Genomic DNA, 18,304 nt, shown 5'->3' on the forward strand with positions numbered 1-18,304 from the left:
TTGTTGGCTTCATTTTAATATTTATGTTAAGATGGGGGGGGGGGGGTATGTTCTAGTACACACATTATGTCACATCAAATAGAATAAAAAATAATGAAATGATTCGGAACACCGTGTCTCTCTGTCTAACTCAGAAGCCAACTCTCCACCACAACCATAATCATGGGAAAGACTGCTGATCATTGACCCTCCTTAATTGGGCAAGTCACAGAAAGTGCTGGCTGGCTGTTTGCAGAGTCAGCTACTGTATTGAAGCCTTTTTGAAAGTTGACTGGAAGGGAAAAGTATGGTATGACAAGTTTGCATTGGTGTAAACACACACAGGCCTATCATAAATTCTTATGAACATGATTGTCTACTCTTTTTATGTAGTGCTAATACACCTTTACTCGACTCCTTCAACGGTGTCGTACATTCCTGCGTTTATGCATGACTCAATGATATGATATTATGCTATTGCTATGATATTATCAAAAACGCACAAAACTATTGTTGGACGCATGGAGGTATTATGGTTGGACGCTTCAGTGTTCTCTTTGACAACCCTCGTTTTCCTCCCTCAAAATAGATGATTTTCATTGGTGAAATTCATCTTAGGCCCGCCCAAGGAAGTAGGTTACAAATTGAATATAGTCCAGCCCAAGCAGCCATATTTCGCAGGTATACTTTCGTGCGAGCCAAGGACTGAGTTATTCTGACTGGTGAGTTGGCTAAATAAAGTAGGTAGCCTTAGGTTTGAATGTGTGGATCTGTGGATCTGTATGCTAGCATTTACAAGTTCATATTCAATGTAGGCTGACACGACGTTACAATATTTAATTTGCAGATAACCCACCCTACCCTTGTTACCACAACGATGGCAGCAACTCAAAAATCCTTCGCGAAAGGTGAGTCCTACGTTGCCTCATTCTAAATTAAATGTAGACTGACTCGTATCAGAATCATTGTGGTTGCAATGAATGCATTCAGTTACGCAATGTGATTTCATCTGAGGTCATTGAATAAGGTTAGGCGTTCTATGTGGTTTTGTTTTGAATTTGAGTAGGGGGATGTGATCTTACCATAAAATTGTCATTGAATGTCTGGTAAATACTGTAATGACGTCTTTTTGACGCAGCTTTTTACCTCCCTGCTGCTGAATCGCTGTTACAATTGCACTGTGGAAATCATAGTGTATATAAGAGTAGGGTGGAGACTCTAGGGCTGGCACACCTCCTCCTTATGCCTACTTACAGTGACTATGCATTCTGACGTGAAAGCAGCAATTCCTGCTGTGTCATCTTGGCATAATACTTGCATGCCTGTACTCAGTATTACATTTACCTGTGCATCTTTTATCTCATTCAGATACACATTAAATAGGCTACCACTGTGTGTTTATTACTAAAACTAGCCCTAAACTAAAACCCTAAACATTAATTTTGAAACTGTTATTGATGTCCTTGCCTAGTACTGTAACTGGTATGGTCTCCTGTACAAATAGCAACCATTCAGTTAACATGTTCAAGAATGGCAAGGGTTGTGGGGACCACCCACCCCATTCACTACGTTGATATCAGAGTGAACCCTTGCCCCATTTTTGTAGCATTGTGTGGAAGCTAATTGTTTGTTCACATAAAGTGATCTGTGTCCTTTTCAACAGGGAGTTCTCCTCCTGGTCCTGTTCCCAAGGGTCACATCAGGCTGTACAGCATGAGATTCTGCCCTTTTGCCCAGAGGACCAGGCTTGTGCTCCATGCCAAGGGCATCAAGTGAGTTTACCTGACACAGCCATGGAAGCTGAGTGGACCATGAAACACTGAAGGCACTTTGATCACTACAGAGATGTTCTGTGGATATCTGTGCCTGGTTTAGAGCCTTTTCACATATTATACAAATCTAACAGACATCTTATTTCATTGACTGACGACGTTATGTAACGGAAGCCAGCTAGCTTAGCTGTGTGTGTGGAACGTTGAATCACGCAGGTTCAACACGACACAGGTTACATTGGTGCCGTGACCCAGATCGGTAGTGAGGTTTAGGCGGGTGAGTGTAACGGATGCCAGCTAGCTTAGTTGTGCTTGTGCAACGTTGGTAAACCTCACTCCCTGACACCTCAAGAGTGCTGCTGGCATGCGAGCTAGTAGCCTGGGCTTTTAGCTCAACTGTCGGCCTTCAGCCATATTTAGCGTTTTCTTGAAAATGCACTGTAGTTTGTTTATTGTAACAGGCTGCTTTATTCCACCAAATCTTACTCCGTTGCAATGATGGTTTCTGTCTTAGAAACCTACTCTTTATTCGACGTGGTGTGTGTGCATTAAAAGACCAATGTTGTCATATATCTAAAACAAAGAATGATGCATATTGTTATTGATTGGAAACATTGTAATGTATTATTTGAAATGGTAATGAAAATCCCAGATGAACAAAAGGCTCAGGAATAGTTATTATTACCAATTAGTATCTTATCAGTGTGTCCTGTAAATTTGCATGAATATGGTCAATTTTAATGGGATACTTTGGATGACTGAAACTACATGTTTCACCTTTTTACTTTCACAGACATGAGACAGTCAACATTAACCTGAAGGACAAACCTGATTGGTTTTTGGAGAAGAACCCTCTTGGACTTGTGCCAACGCTGGAGACTGTGAATGGTCAAGTGATCTATGAGTCACCAATCACATGCGAGTATCTGGATGAGGTGTATGCAGAGAAGAAATTGCTCCCTTCTGATCCATTTGAGAAGGCTCAGCAGAAGATGCTTCTGGAACATTTCTCCAAGGTAATGCAGGTCATCTGCTGGGGAGAACACACAAGACTCTCTCACTTTCATAACAGCATTAGCCTTCACACATTCCTGTGCTCAGTGAGGCTGTTTCAGTGCATCATGTGCAATCCTCAATCATGGCAAAAGGTTGTTGATATTTCAACTAAACAGCCAATCAAATACACCCCTTATTTTCATTCCTCTGAAGCACCATTATTGGTTAGCTGGAGTTGAGTATGCTTACAGCAGCATAACTGACTTCAAACATGGCACTTTATCCCACACCCACCTGATGTGCTTTATCTGACTGGAGTTAGAGCTGCAGTTGCCCGTGTTCAAATACAAATGGGTGATTCATATGTTTTTTTTTTCTGATATTCCTTTACATTAGGTGCTCTCACCTTCATTTCAGCAGTTATAGTGAAAATGATTGGGCTGCTATTGAAAAAGAATACTGCATGTAAATGGTTGTGCCTCGCAGGTCACTCCGTACTTCTATAAGATCCCAATGGGCAAGAAGAACGGTGAGGATGTGTCAAGCCTAGAAGCAGAGCTGAAGGAGAGGCTGTCTAAACTAAATGAGGTAAGCAGTCATCACCACAGATGTTAATAGAATACGGTTTTGTGTTAACCTCCCGTGTGTTGATTTGTACATGACATAGGGGGTACACTAATGGATCAGATCTGATGGACACTCATGCGCAAACTTTTATTCATAGTCATTAGAGTACTTGCAACGAGTCCTGTTCTTCACTGGTTCACTGTGATATTCTGATTTGCTTGAGACATAATAACTTTATTTTGACAACCACCGCTCCATTATTACACACTTTATCACCCGGAGAGAATCTCAGATCTGATTGGCTGGTGGATGGCTGTTCATTATAAATAACGGGACACCTATAAAGTAGATATGGTAGAAAAAAGTTTAATCACCGATCCATCAATGCTTATGAATGGTAACTATAACAACCATAGTAGGAGGTTGGAAGCAGGCTTGGCAACAAGGGAATCAACTGTAAATAAGCTAACTGTCCACCGCTATCACTGTTCGGGCCATAGAAAGATGTACAACAAACTGAACAAGTCAGCTTCTTTTTAAACAGAACCGCTTGTCACCTTTGCGTGCTATAGCTTAGTTTAGCGTTACCTATAGTCTGTCAATGACAACCCCATCAAAAATTTTCTGGATTAACATCAAATTAACGTCAGTTTGATGAATAGGCTTATATTTAATTTAATTTCATTCAAATACCTCTAGGTACTTTTGAATTTGAAATGTATAAGCATTCGCTTCTAATTATATCAATCTTAGTTACAAAATTTAAAATAAATTAAAAATGGGGCTAATGAGGCTAATGTCGGCTATTCTCGTGGCCCACCTGCAATACCTTTACAGCCCACACTTTGGGAAACACTGCTCTGGGTGTCTCAAGATCACTTGAAACTGAAAAGCAATACAACCACTAGTTGTTGGCTCAAAGTTCAATCTTCCAACGTTGAACACTCAGCAAGGAAACTCCAGAAAACAACAACTATCGTCATGTAGCTTCAATGGCTTCCAGTTACATTTTGAGGAAGTGAGACTGGTTTTGAAACTTTTTCTTGCATGAGAACTGGATTGCATTAATTGAGCAATGGAAATGTACAACTCTTACAGCATAGCTAGACTAGTGTATACTTGCATATGCATTTCATTTTGCTAGAGTGCAGTATTCACTGTCATAATGAATGCTTTCTTTCCACCTGTTTCACCTGTCTGGGTGGATGTTGTGCTTTGTGTTTTCTCAGGTATTGGTCAACAAGAAAACCAAATTCTTTGGAGGAGATTCTGTCTCGATGATCGACTACATGATGTGGCCCTGGTTTGAGAGGATGGAGATGATGGAGTTGACGCAGTACGTGTTCACACTCACAGTTTAAGTCCTTGGTCTCCTTGAGTGATAGGAAATGAATTCGGCCAGAGTTCACGGGCATATAAATGTCACAACTCACAAACCACTCGTGTAATGCCAGTCCATTTCAGCAAAAATCATTTGAATAGTTAATATTAGGAATGAAATATAGTGCCTCGATTGTGGATACTTTGTGTTGTGGCATGCATATTTCTCTCATCACATTTGTTTTTTGTACAATGTATATGCTGCCTCTTACCCTGTGTGCCCAGTTGAGATCAAACCATAAGGAGTTGTTATGATCATCTGTTTCAGTTGTTTGGATGGCAATGCTGAATTCAAGAAATGGGTCCAATTCATGCTGCAGGACCCTACTGTCAAGGCCACCATGTTCAGCACTGACACCTACAAGGCCTTTTACAAATCCTACATGGATGGCAAACCAGATTATGACTATGGGCTGTGAGCTCCATGGTGACTGCGATGGAGACATCGATGATTTCTGGCAGCCTGACCTTGACTAGTCTTTTTAATGTTGATTTGACTGAAGCAAACGGGTGAAGAGGAAAGGTTCTGGGACTGAAGTCACTGATCTTACTGAAATTTCAATAAGGACTTTTGTAATTAAAACAAAATGGTTTATTTTCTATTTTTTTAATGTAGGAAAAACTGTCTTTTTGGTGTTTTCATTTTAGCACTTTAGGGTTTGAGATATAAATTAACATTTCGTGACTAGATCTTTTTTACAAATTGTTGTCAGCTGCCTTTATTAGTAAATAAAGACAGTCTTGTTTCAATTCAATTGAGTTATTCATTCAGGCAAGAATTCAGAAGTGAACCCATCATGAGCATCAGCAAAGAGGAGAAATACTGTATATCACCATCTCCCATGCTCTGTTGATGGAACAGTTTGGTACACTTCCTCAGAATTCTGACCATGACAAACTCCACCCACTTTGTACTATTTACTATGTACTTTCCAACGCTACTGGACCGCACAGAAAAATAATAAAATGTTGCGGGACAATTGCGACCAGGCCTCACGGAACAATGATGGCCTACAAATAAGCAGTTAGGCTTTCACCTAATATAAACATATTATTATTATTATTACAGACTATTTTACAGAAATCGGACTACCTATGGAATATGATGCCGTCTGTTAGGTGTGCATTTAAACATGATGGTATCCCCGCGATAGGACCGTCTTATTGCAGGGAAATGAGCTCATTGCTCCCCTGATTTGGTGACATGTAAGATTCAGATTCAGATTTACCTTATTACATTGTCGCCCCCTCTGCTAAGTTCCACTATTAGCAACCTGGCGATTCAGGCTGAAGATCAGTGCCCTCATCATATACTGGAGAAAAGTTTTTCAACCTGTGCACTTTTCTGTATTCTGCAGCACTAGACTTTGAACATCTCATTCATGACTTATTTAACCGATATCACTGAAAATTAATTACTTGCTGCTCCCGCATAAACCGTCTATGCCATTCTTTGATAATCAACATGTTTTCAATGTTGTAGTCCATAGCTCGCCATGTTGCGCCCCTGGTAGTTTGGCGCCCTGGGCAATTGCCCAGATTGCCCATGCCTTCCTCCGGCCCTGCGTACACACACACACACACACACACACACAGTATCAGTGTTACAGTATCTTCCAGAATTATTGGCACCTCTGCTAAAGTTGACTAAAACCGGTATAAAAAATAATCAGTTGGTGATTTATTGTGATCTCACAATGGAAAAAAAATAGGAAAAATCCAATCTTGAAGGGAATCTTTTGAGAAAAAGGAAAATCTCATAAAGAAATAAATATTTCTAACTAAAAAACGTGGCTCACAATTATTGGCACCCCTGAAAAATCTTATATACAAAACCTAACAGAAGCATTTTCCTAACTAATTTCAATTTATTTAAGTTAATCAGAGTGCCTGTGAACTTTCAGAAGTAGTTCATGACTTTCTTTTTTACTATGGTATGAAAATAGTCACACAGAGGCTAAATCCTCTAGTCAGTCAAGAGAATACATTAAATTTAAATAAAAAGAAAGTGTTAGAGAATGTCTATGACAACTAGGTACTTTGTTAAAAATGCCTATATTTACAAAAACAATTGATTAAAAGGTTCTAATCATTTAGAAATGTGACAAATATGCTTGGAAAAAGACCCTTGGTTATCTTGCCCCCACGTACAGTATGGAGTCCATGGAGCAAAAGAATCCATAAGAACCACTATTGGAGAGTTACAGACAACAGTGTCATCTTGGGGTCACCAAGTCCCCAAAAAAATCTTCAAAAGTGACCTCATTGCTAATAGCTTATTTAGGGCATAGGTAACAGCCTGTCCAGTCATTTAATTACCAATGTAAAGGACAGGAGTTACTAAATGGTACAGTAACTTTGTCTGGAACACACTTATCATCTGTCTATTGTCAGATGAAATAAAAAGTGTGCTCTTTGGCTAGAAACACGTTAGGTGTGTTTAGCATATAACAATGACTACTGAAAAGAATCCCATACCTAATGAGAATTATGGTGGAGGTGCTGTGCTATTGTGGGGCTGTTTTTATTCCAAAAGGCCTTGGGAATCTAATTAAGGTGCATGGTATGAACACCAAGAAAAACCTAAACATTTTCAAAGGAAATTTGTCAATCTCTGACAATACACTAAAAGTTGGCCATGATTGGATCATTCATCAGGTCAATGAACCAAAACGATCAAAACAAATATGGTTTACTGAACACAAAATCAAGCTTCGGCCATTGCCATCTCAGTCCCCTGATCTAAACTCCATAGAAAAATAGTGGGGTGAGTCAAAGAGGAGAGATTGGGGAGATTTTGTAAAGACGAACGGTCTTAAATCTCTTGCTTTGTATTCTCCAAGTTTATGGGGTGTCATAGGTGAATATAACAATCTGTTTTATTGGCAAAGGGAGGCTAAAGAAGGTATTATAAGTAGGGGTGCCAATAATTGTGAGCAACATGTTTTTGTTAAAAATATGTATTCCTTGAATTTCCCCTTGGGAATCAATAAAGTATCTATCTATCTATCTATCTATCTATCTATCATTTTCTCAACATAAATTTGCTTCTGTTCAAGGTTGGATTTTTCCTATTTTTTTTTTTTTTTGATTATGAGATTATAATAAATCGGCAACAGATTATTTTTTATACCTGATTTTAATCAGCTTTATCAGAGGTTCCAATAATTCTGGAGGGTACTGTATGTTCTCTCCTCGTCCTCCCACCTGCTAAGGACTCCTGGCTGGGCAGAGAGAAGAGCATGACCCTCCTCCCCTCCTTCACTCCTGTCTGCATCTGCTCACCCCTCCACACACGACCCCCACCATCACAAGATTCCTCTCACTCACGCTCAGAGCCGAGATGGACACCACCAACCCATCAGCTTCTGTAACCACAGCAAAAAACACCATTGTGTGTGTATCTTCATTATTATTACATTACATTTAGCAGACACTTCTTGACCAAAGTGACTTACATATGTCAGCTATATTACAAGGGATCACATTATCCCCAGAGCAACTTGGGGTTAAGTGCCTTGCTCAAGGGCACAACGGTGAAGCCGGGAATTGAACCGACAACTTTCAGACTACTGCACGCTAGCCCAACTCCTTAACCACTACACTACCACCGCCCCATCTGTGTGTGTGTGTTTGTGTTTGTGTGTATGAATACATCTCTATGTGGATAAACTATCCGATGACCTCAAAGCCTTTGGACGGCCTGGCATCCAGAAGGAAGATGTTTTTGTCTGAGCCACTTATGATCAGGAAGTTCCCACCATGCTCAAACCTACAATAACAATTTAGTCCAAAGAACAGGCCCATATTATACAAATATCTTTCTCTCTACATCGCCCATGATCAGCAACCATTCATCCAATGTTCCAAAGGCACATTCTATTAACTAATCTGATATCATGTTAAAAGGCTAACGGAGAAAACATTGGAGAACCCTTCTACAATTATGTAAGCACATAACGCAATCTGAAAACTGCTGCCCTGATTAAAAAAAACAATGCAACTGATCTCAGCTGGTATTCTGTCTATAATGGAGTGGAAATTTCTAAGCGACCCCAACATTTTGACCGGTAGTGTGTGTGTGTATATATATAGGTTATATAGTTTGGCTGGTCCTGCGACTTGTATATTAAAATAAATAAAATTGAACGTGTTCTTAAATGTTAATTCATACTGACATGAACCAAGGAGTACACATTACCGTCTACAGCCGCAAGAGGGCGCTCTAGGCTTCTTGAATGAGATCGGGAGCTTGGTGAACTTGCTTCGGTAACTTGCTTGTTGTTGGACTCGCTGCTTGTTAATTTAGCCTATTCAGTCTCTCAGGTATGTTCTTTATGCTATTGTGTAGCACAAAACAATTTAACTGTAAAGAAGAAGAAAAAAAGCGGCCTCTATAGGCAGCCTAGGCTCCACTGGAAAAACTGGAAATATATGTTTTGACTCAGCTTTTTACCTCCTTGCTGCTGAATCTGGGCTGGCAATCTGGTACAATTGCACTGTGTTAGTCATAGTGATTATTAGAGTAGTTAGCATGGTGCCAGAAGATAAGGGTATAGGGATGGCAAATTTTCTGCATACTCACAGTGACTATGAATGACTATGACTATGAACTGAAGTGAAATCAGCAATTCCTGTATGACAATATCCTGTGGTATTTATTTGAGTACGTCTTGGATCACATTGACCCCCTACTCCGGTGACTCCTTAGTACATGGAAATACAGAAGGAAGTGTGGGCTTGGTTCCATCAATTGAAATTCTGAACTCACAAATTCCTCTCAGTTGAAACTTACTGAATTTTACTGTATAGCTCTGCACATTTTTCTGATGTCATACTACAGTTGCTGAGTGACATTCAAATGAGTTGACGGTCATATTCAAATTTGCAGTGGTCTCTTTATGTTAAGATGGGGGGGGGATATTTTCTATAAAGTACACACATTACCATGTCACATCAAATAGAATAAAAAATTATGTATTTTTTCTTATGGTCTTCAATCACAAATGGCACTGATTCTGTAGGACCGCCACTGTGTCTCTCAGTCTAACTCAGAAGCCTACTCTCCACCACAGCCATAATGGATAAGACTGCTGATCATTGACTCCTTAATTGGGCAAGTCACAGAAACTGGAAGGTAAAAGTGTAGTAGGAAAAGGTGCACTTAAGCAACATGTATGACCGGCGTTGAGAAGATTGCAAAGCAAAGCTGATTCAAGAATTTATGAGCAGCAGAGGAGAGGTGAGTAGAGTAGAGGTGTCTACTCTTTTAGTGTTAATACACCTTTACTCGACTCCATCAATTGTGTCATACATTCCTGCATTCATGCATGACTCAAACTGCACAAAAAACAAAAAAGAGACAATTGCTTTTGCATTGTTGGACACTTCAATGTTCTCCTTGACAACCCTCGTTTTCCTCCCACAAAATAGTTGATTTTCATTGGTGAAATTCATGTTAGGCCCGCCCAAGGAAGTAGGCTACAAATTGAATATAGTCCAGTCCAAGCAGCCATGCGCAGGTACACTTTCGAGCAAGCCAAGGACTGACTGGTGAGTAGGCTAAATATCATGTTGTGATGAAACATTAAATAAAGTAGCCTAATAAGTTTGAATGTGTGGATTATCTTTAGAGGGATATTTGTAAATAGGCGTATATGCATAGTTGCATAAATGTAGTGTGGTGTTTTTCTATCACTTAAAGGATGTATGGTTTTTATAAGCTTTATTACTGCAGTTATTAGGGGCGTTTCAAGGTCATTACACATCTTGAACAGACCAGACCAACAGTCAAGAAGTGGGGTGCTGGCGGATACAGTAGAGTAGACACTAGGCCTGTCATTACATGGTCGAGAGGGGATGAAGTCAGCTGGTAAGGATAAGAGCAAGGACAAGTAACAGGTGGGCATTGTCTGCTATGAAGAAAGCCCTACTTACACCCAACTGGATAGAACCAGAAAGACCCAGAGCTATACAGTTTTGCATATATTTTTATGCATGAAGATGGTTTCTACCAATATTAGTAACCATGTCAGATGCTGATTGGCCAAAAGGTGTCTTTTGAAAATGGTGTGAGGAGAGGGCACTTCTCGAAGGTCAAGGGCCATCTTTCAATCAGATTTCATCGGGGGGCGCCAGCTGATGACATCTCCTCCCTATTGCTTTGATGGATGGTCTGAATTTGGTTTAGGCTGGACTATCACTTTAATACGAATATAGATGAATAAAGATCAACAGTCTCTTCAGAGATCTCCTGTCTGCATTGTCTCCTTCGGATGCCTTGTTCCAGAGTGCTAATTAGTCAATAGTTAGACAGTTTTTCCACGATAATAGCCTATCTGTATGCTAGCATTGACAAGTTCATGTTCAATGTAGGCTGACACGACATTTTAATATTTAATTTGCAGATAACCCTACCCTTGGACAGAATTAACAGCTAACTTTACAGCGATGGCAGCAACTCAAAAATGCTTCGCGAAAGGTGAGTCCTTGCCTCATTCTAAACTAAATGTAGACTTGTATCAGAATCATTGCAGTGGTTGCAATGAATGCATTCAGTTATGCAATGTGATTTTATCAGTGGTCATGGAATAAGGTTAGGCGTTCTATGTGTTTTTGTTTTGAATTTGAGTAGGGGATGTGATATTACCATACAATTGTCATTGAATGTTCATGGTTCTGCATCATTAAACTGAACGACATTGGGACCAGTGTTAGGCTACCACTTTTTGGTAGAGAAATAAGCAATCAGGCCCAAAATGTATACCCAAGTCTCTTATATTGATCCAGCAAAAGAAACTATGTTATTAATGGATCATTTTGTGCAGTCTTGATTTACGGGGAAAATATTTGTAAGTGACTTCACAGAAAAACAAGCCCAAGTTGCTTATAATAACTGAACCTGGGAACTCTGATTGGGACATTCTCAAACCAGCAGCCCAGCCGCGAAAACGATGGTAAATACTCTGTAATGACGTCTTTTTGACGCAGCTTTTTACCTCCCTGCTGCTGAATCGCTGTTAGATGGTAGGCTGTGAAAATCATATTGTATAAGAGTAGTTAGCAGGGTGCTAGAATAAAAGGGTGGAGACTCTAGGGCTGGCACACCTCCTCCTTATGCCTACTCACAGTGACTATGCAAAGCAGTGAAAACAGCAATTCCTGCTGTGTCATCTTTACAGTATGCTTGCATGCATGTACTCACTCATTATTACATTCACCTGTGCATCTTTTATCTCATTCAGATACACATTAAATAGGTGTAAATAGTGTTTATTACTAAAACTAAAACTAAAACCCTAAATATCCATGTTGAAACTTTTATTGATGTCCTTGCCTAGTAACTGGTATGGTCTCCTGTACGAATAGCAACCATTTAGTTAACATGTTCAAGAATGGCAAGGGTTGTGGGGACCCCCCACCCCATTCACTACGTTGATATCAGAGCTTGCCCCATTTTTGTTGCATTACGTGGAAGCTAATTGTTTGTTCACATAAAGTGATCTGTGTCCTTTTCAACAGGGAGTTCTCCTCCTGGTCCTGTTCCCAAGGGTCACATCAGGCTGTACAGCATGAGATTCTGCCCTTTTGCCCAGAGGACCAGGCTTGTGCTCCATGCCAAGGGCATCAAGTGAGTTTACCTGACACAGCCATGGAAGCTGAGTGGACCATGAAACACTGAAGGCACTTTGATCACTACAGAGATGTTCTGTGGATATCTGTGCCTGGTTTAGAGCCTTTTCACACATTATACAAATCTAACAGACATCTTATTTCATTGACTGACGACGTTATGTAACGGAAGCCAGCTAGCTTAGCTGTGCGTGTGGAACATTGAATCACGCATGTTCAACACAACACTACATTGGTGCCGTGACCCGGATCGGGAGTGAGGTTTAGGCGGGTGAGTGGTGTAACGGATGCCAACTAGCTTAGTTGTGCTTGTGGAACGTTGGTAAACCTCACTCCCCGACACCTAAGAGTGCTGCTAGCATGCAAGCTAGTAGCCTGGGCTTTTAGCTCAACTGTCAGCACACTCACCTCCCGATGCGAGGTGCTGCTGTTCGCGGTAGAGGTCTGCGCGGGAAAGATTTTTCAGTCCCGCGCCCGCCCGCTCCCGCAATATTCTGTCCCGCTCCCGCATTAATGTGTCATTTTTAGTCCCGCTCCCGCCCGCTAAAGCCCGCATGCAGGAGGGATAGCCTATTCAGTTTTTCTTTCTGTCTCACGAAAGTAGCACACACACCTGAGAAAGACGACTGAAGTAGGCCTAGTCTCGTGCCTCTTCCTATGTCATGCTTTCGATTTCGAGTTTTGACAATGAGCAGCAGGAACAAATTGAACCCACCTAAATGACAATAGGCCTATAGGCTATAGGCCTGCTATCCGTCAGTTATGCTTAAACCCCGTTTTTTAATGCTGCCTAACAGAACATCCAGCTGAACTATACAGCGGGGAAAATAAGTATTGAACACGTCAAAATTTTTTTCAGTAAGTAGGCCTATACTTCCAGTGAGGCTATTCGTATGAGATTTTCTACAGACATTAGTATTAACTTAGGTAATCCACACATAATGTCCCTAAGTAGAGTTATGAGTAAAAAAGTGGAATGCCACAGGAAAAAAGTATTGAACACGCCTACTGAAATTTCTTAAATACTTTGTGGAAAACCCTTTATTTGTAATGAGAGCTTCAAGGCATTTCCTCTATGACGAAACTAATCAGTAGCAGTATTCAGGTGTGATTTTGGCCCATTCTTTTAAACAGATAGTCTTTTAATATTGAAGATTCCAGGGGTCCCCCTTGTAAATCCTAATCTTTAGGTAACTTCCAAAACTGTTCAATTGGATTTAAGTCAGGGCCTTGATTTCCTTTCTCTGAAACCAATTGAGAGTTTCCTTTGCTGAATGCTTTGGATCATTGTCCTGCTGGAAGGTCTAGCCATGTCTCATCCTCATTGTCCTGGTGGATGGCAAGATTCTCCCAGAAAAAAATGGCTCCATTCATCATTTCTTCAACTGTATGAAGTCTGCCAGTACCATGAGATGAAAAACAGCCCCACACACTGTGATGCCTCCACCTCCAAACTTCCTCCAAAGTTCACTGTTGGTATGGTATTTTTAGGGTGATGCACAGTGCCATTTCTCCTCCAAATATGGTGTGTAGTATGACATCCAAAGAGTTAAATTGTGCTCTCACCTGACCAGAATACATTCTCTCAGTATTTCATAGGCTTGTCCAAATGTTGTGTAGCAAACTTTCAATGAGCTTCGACATGTTTTTCTTCAGTAATAAGAGTCATGTGGGGTGAGCGTGCATAGAGGCCATGGCGGTGGAGTGCATTACCTATGATTTTTCTCTGTAACAATTGAACCTGCTGCCTCCAAGTCTTTCTGGAGTGGCCCTTGGCTCTTAGGCTACACTTCTGACTATCCTTCTGACTTCCTGGTCAGAAATCTTGTGAGGAGATCCTGTGCATGGCCGATTGATGATGCAGTGATGTTCCTTCCACTTGCAGATAATGGCTCCAATACTGCTAACTGGATGATTCTGAAGTTTTGAAATGCATCTGTAACCAGTTCCATTGATATGTTTTGCAACAATAATGTTGCAAAGGTCTTGGAAGAGCTCTTTGCTTTTACCCATCATAAAATGTTTCTTGTGTGACAACTTGGTAATGAAAAACCTTTTTATAGCTCATCAATATGTACTAACCCAGCTTACATTAATTTGCACAGATAGGAGGGATAATTACTCTCTAACTATGTATAGATTCCAGCTCGTTCCTTGCCATTCCTTGCCTTTGTGTACTGCTTTTTCTTAGCGTGTTCAATACTTTTTCCCTGTGCCATTCCACTTTTTTACTCATAACTCTACTTATGAACATTAATGTTTGGATTTTTTTTATATGTGTGGATTACCTAAGTTAATACAAATGTCTGGTGAAAATTTCATGCAAATAGCCTCACTGGAAGTATACTTACTGAAAAAATGTTTTGTTCAATACTTATTTTCCCCGCTGTAGTTTGAACACTACTTTAATCATTTCCATAGTTAATTTTACGCACATATTTAATTTGCGGGAGTGCAGTGAAACATCGGTTTGTCCCGCGAACGCACCTCTCTCATCCCGCCCGCTCCCGCAAAGAGCTTTCAAAAGTTGTCCCGCGCCGCACTCTTTTGCGTCGGGATCCGCGGGTCTACCGCGGGAGTGCAGACCTCTAGTTCGCGGGTTCGAGTCCGGGCGTGTGCAGGGCTGAATGATGATGAATATTGTTATTGATTGGAAACATTGTAATGTATTATTTTAAATAAAGTAATGAAAATCCCAGATGAGCAAAAGGCACAGGAATAGTTATTATTACCAGTTAGTATCTTATCAGTATTTCCTGTAATATTGCATTAATACTTTTGATGACTGAAACTACACCTTCTTACTTTCACAGACATGAGACAGTCAACATTAACCTGAAGGACAAACCTGATTGGTTTTTGGAGAAGAACCCTCTTGGAGAGGTGCCAACGCTGGAGACTGTGAATGGTCAGGTGATCTATGAGTCACCAATCACATGCGAGTATCTGGATGAGGTGTATGCAGAGAAGAAACTGCTCCCTTCTGATCCATTTGAGAAGGCTCAGCAGAAGATGCTTCTGGAACATTTCTCCAAGGTAATGCAGGTCATCTGCTGGGGAGAACACACAAGACTCTCTGTCGCTCTCAAAACAGCATTAGCCTTCACACATTCCTGTGCTCAGTGAGGCTGTGTTTCAGTGCATCATGTGCAATCCTCAATCATGGCAAAAGGTTGTTGATATTTCAACTAAACAGCCAATCAAATACACCCCTTATTTTCATTCCTCTGAAGCACCATTATTGGTTAGCTGGAGTTGAGTATGCTTACAGCAGCATAACTGACTTCAAGCACGGCACTTTATCCCACACCCACCTGATGTGCTTTATCTGACTGGAGTTAGAGCTGCAGTTGCCCGTGTTCAAATAGAAATGGGTGATTCATATGTTTTTTTTTCTGATATTCCTTTACATTAGGTGCTCTCACCTTCATTTCAGCAGTTATGGTGAAAATGATTGGGCTGCTATTGAAAATGAATACTGCATGTAAATGGTTGTGCCTCTGCAGGTCACTCCGTACTTCTATAAGATCCCAATGGGCAAGAAGAAAGGCGAGGATGTGTCAAGCCTAGAAGCAGAGCTGAAGGAGAGGCTGTCTAAACTAAATGAGGTAAGCCGTCATCACCACAGATGTTAATAGAGTACGGTTTTTTGTTAACCTCCCGTGTGTTGATTTGTACATGACATAGGGGGTACACTAATGGATCAGATCTGATGGACACTCATGCGCAAATTTTTATTCAAGTCATCAGAGTACTTGCTACGAGTCCTGTTCTTCACTGGTTCATTGTGATATTCTGATTTGCTTGAGACATAATAACTTTATTTTGACAACCACCGCTCCATTATGACACACTTCATCACCCGGAGAGAATCTCAGATCTGATTTGCTGGTGGATGGCTGTTAATTATAAATAACGGGACACCTATGAAGTAGATATGGTTAAAAAAAAGTTTAATCACCGTTCCATCAATGCTTATGAATGGTAACTATAACAACCATAGTAGGACGACTATTCTGGAAGCAGGCTTGGCAACAAGGGAATCAACTGTAAACAAGCTAACTGTCCACCGCTATCACTGTTAGGGCCAAAGAAAGATGTACAACAAACTGAACAAGTTGGCTTCTTTTAAACGGAACCGCTTGTTTCCTTTGCATCCTATAAAGGCATGACTATGTCTACGGCATTCAAGGTGTCCCGTTACGAAATTAATCCCGTACGAAATTAATGGACTCGGCAGAGGAAGCTCCCTTGAGCTGTGTGTCCGAGAGTTCTTTGCCTCCACCTTGTCCGTTAATTCCGAATAACGGGACACTTCTGCGTTACCCATAATCTGTCAATGACAACCCCATCAAATATGTTCTGGATTAACATCGAATGAACATCAGTTTGATGAATTGGCTTATATTTAATTTACGGTAATTCAAATACCTCTAGGTACTTTTGAATTTGAAATTTGCTTCTAATTATGTCAACCTTAGTTACAAAATTGAAAATAATAATAATAATAAAAAAAATAGGCTAATGAAGCTACCTCTTTTTTGTCATAACAAGTTAAGGTTAGGATTGGGGTTAGGTTTAGAGTTAGGGTTAGGGTTGGGGTTATAGGATTAGGGTTAGAGGTTAGGATTAGGGTTAGGTTTCTTGTGTCATGACAGTGTCATGTGTTCACGACAGCGTCATGTCACTCTTATGTCGATACTGTCAAGTAAAGTGTTACCCTTTCTTTCCACCTGTTTCACCTGTCTGGGTGGATGTTGTGCTTTGTGTTTTCTCAGGTGCTGGTCAACAAGAAAACCAAATTCTTTGGAGGAGATTCTGTCACGATGATCGACTACATGATGTGGCCCTGGTTTGAGAGGATGGAGATGATGGAGTTGACGCAGTACGTGTTCATACTCACAGTTTAAGTCCTTGGTCTCCTTGAGTGATAGGAAATGAATTCGGCCAGAGTTCACAGGCATTTAAATGTCACAACTCACAAACCACTCGTGTAATGCCAGTACATTTCAGCAAAAATCATTTGAATAGTTAATATTAGGAATGAAATATAGTGCCTCGATTCAGGCAGATTCACAATGTTTCTGACTCTGAGTTTATACTTTGCATTGTGGCATGCATACAGTATTTCCCTCATCACATATGTTGTTTGTACAATATTACTGTATATGCTGCCTCTTACCCTGTGTGCCCAGTCCGGATCAAACCATAAGGATGTTGTTATGATCATCTGTTTCAGTTGTTTGGATGGCAATGCTGAATTCAAGAAATGGGTCCAATTCATGCTGCGGGACCCTACTGTCAAGGCCACCATGTTCAGCACTGACACCTACAAGGCCTTTTACAAATCCTACACGGATGGCAAACCAGATTATGACTATGGGCTGTGAGCTCCATGGTGACTGCGATGGAGACATCGATGATTTCTGGCAGCCTGCCCTTGACTAGCCTTTTTAATGTTGATTTGACTGAAGCAAACGGGTGAAGAGGAAAGGTTCTGGGACTGAAGTCACTGATCAAATCTTACTGAAATTTCAATAAGGATTTTTGTAATCAAAACAAAATGGTTTATTTTCTATTTTTTAATGTAGGAAAAACTGTCTTTTCAGTGTTTTCATTTTAGCACTTTAGGGTTTGAGATATAAATTAACATTTGGTGACTAAATCTTTTTTACAAATTGTTGTCAGCTGCCTTTATTAGTAAATAAAGACAGTCTTGTTTCAATTCAATTGAGTTAATAATTCAAGCAAGAATTCAGAAGTGAACCCATCATGAGCATCAGCAAAGAGGAGAAATACTGTGTATCACCAGCAGATGGATCTCCCATGCTCTGTTGGAAATGTTTGGTACACTTCCTCAGAATTCTGACCATGACAAACTCCACCCACTTTGTACTATTTAAAAAGTCTGGGCGTCATTGGTGACATCACTGGGTGAGAACCGGGAATGGAATTTCAAGTCATGCTGTGTTTGCTCA

General features: G+C 40.5%; 2 protein-coding genes across 2 annotated transcripts; both read left to right on the plus strand.

The window, feature by feature from the left end:
* Positions 1 to 625: 625 nt before the first annotated feature.
* LOC143124488 (glutathione S-transferase omega-1-like) lies at positions 626 to 5,449 on the plus strand. The gene is made up of 7 exons (XM_076286062.1): positions 626 to 701; positions 827 to 887; positions 1,643 to 1,751; positions 2,545 to 2,767; positions 3,234 to 3,335; positions 4,544 to 4,650; positions 4,963 to 5,449. Exons 2-7 carry the CDS (start codon positions 857 to 859, stop codon positions 5,111 to 5,113), a joined length of 723 nt encoding a protein of 240 aa, XP_076142177.1. The 5' UTR covers positions 626 to 701; positions 827 to 856; the 3' UTR covers positions 5,114 to 5,449.
* Positions 5,450 to 10,163: 4,714 nt separating this feature from the next.
* LOC143124490 (glutathione S-transferase omega-1-like) lies at positions 10,164 to 18,056 on the plus strand. The gene is made up of 7 exons (XM_076286064.1): positions 10,164 to 10,247; positions 11,102 to 11,175; positions 12,216 to 12,324; positions 15,140 to 15,362; positions 15,833 to 15,934; positions 17,105 to 17,211; positions 17,566 to 18,056. Exons 2-7 carry the CDS (start codon positions 11,145 to 11,147, stop codon positions 17,714 to 17,716), a joined length of 723 nt encoding a protein of 240 aa, XP_076142179.1. The 5' UTR covers positions 10,164 to 10,247; positions 11,102 to 11,144; the 3' UTR covers positions 17,717 to 18,056.
* Positions 18,057 to 18,304: the final 248 nt, after the last annotated feature.

This window comes from Alosa pseudoharengus, unplaced genomic scaffold (assembly GCF_046254945.1).
Source record: "Alosa pseudoharengus isolate Yale_2024_CS ecotype anadromous, Long Island Sound unplaced genomic scaffold, YU_APseudo_1.1 YU_APseudo_1.1_scf_15, whole genome shotgun sequence".
NCBI classification, from domain to species: Eukaryota; Metazoa; Chordata; class Actinopteri; order Clupeiformes; family Clupeidae; genus Alosa; species Alosa pseudoharengus.

What these genes read in the sequence shown, in the direction of transcription:
- LOC143124490 (XM_076286064.1), top strand. Translation starts at nt 11,145, where the DNA reads ATGGCAGCAACTCAAAAATGCTTCGCGAAAG. An exon ending in CTCCATGCCAAGGGCATCAA is followed by an intron (nt 12,325 to 15,139) that starts GTGAGTTTACCT and finishes TTACTTTCACAG; the next exon opens with ACATGAGACAGTCAACATTA. An exon ending in GGCTGTCTAAACTAAATGAG is followed by an intron (nt 15,935 to 17,104) that starts GTAAGCCGTCAT and finishes GTGTTTTCTCAG; the next exon opens with GTGCTGGTCAACAAGAAAAC.
- LOC143124488 (XM_076286062.1), top strand. Translation starts at nt 857, where the DNA reads ATGGCAGCAACTCAAAAATCCTTCGCGAAAG. An exon ending in CTCCATGCCAAGGGCATCAA is followed by an intron (nt 1,752 to 2,544) that starts GTGAGTTTACCT and finishes TTACTTTCACAG; the next exon opens with ACATGAGACAGTCAACATTA. An exon ending in TTCTGGAACATTTCTCCAAG is followed by an intron (nt 2,768 to 3,233) that starts GTAATGCAGGTC and finishes TGTGCCTCGCAG; the next exon opens with GTCACTCCGTACTTCTATAA.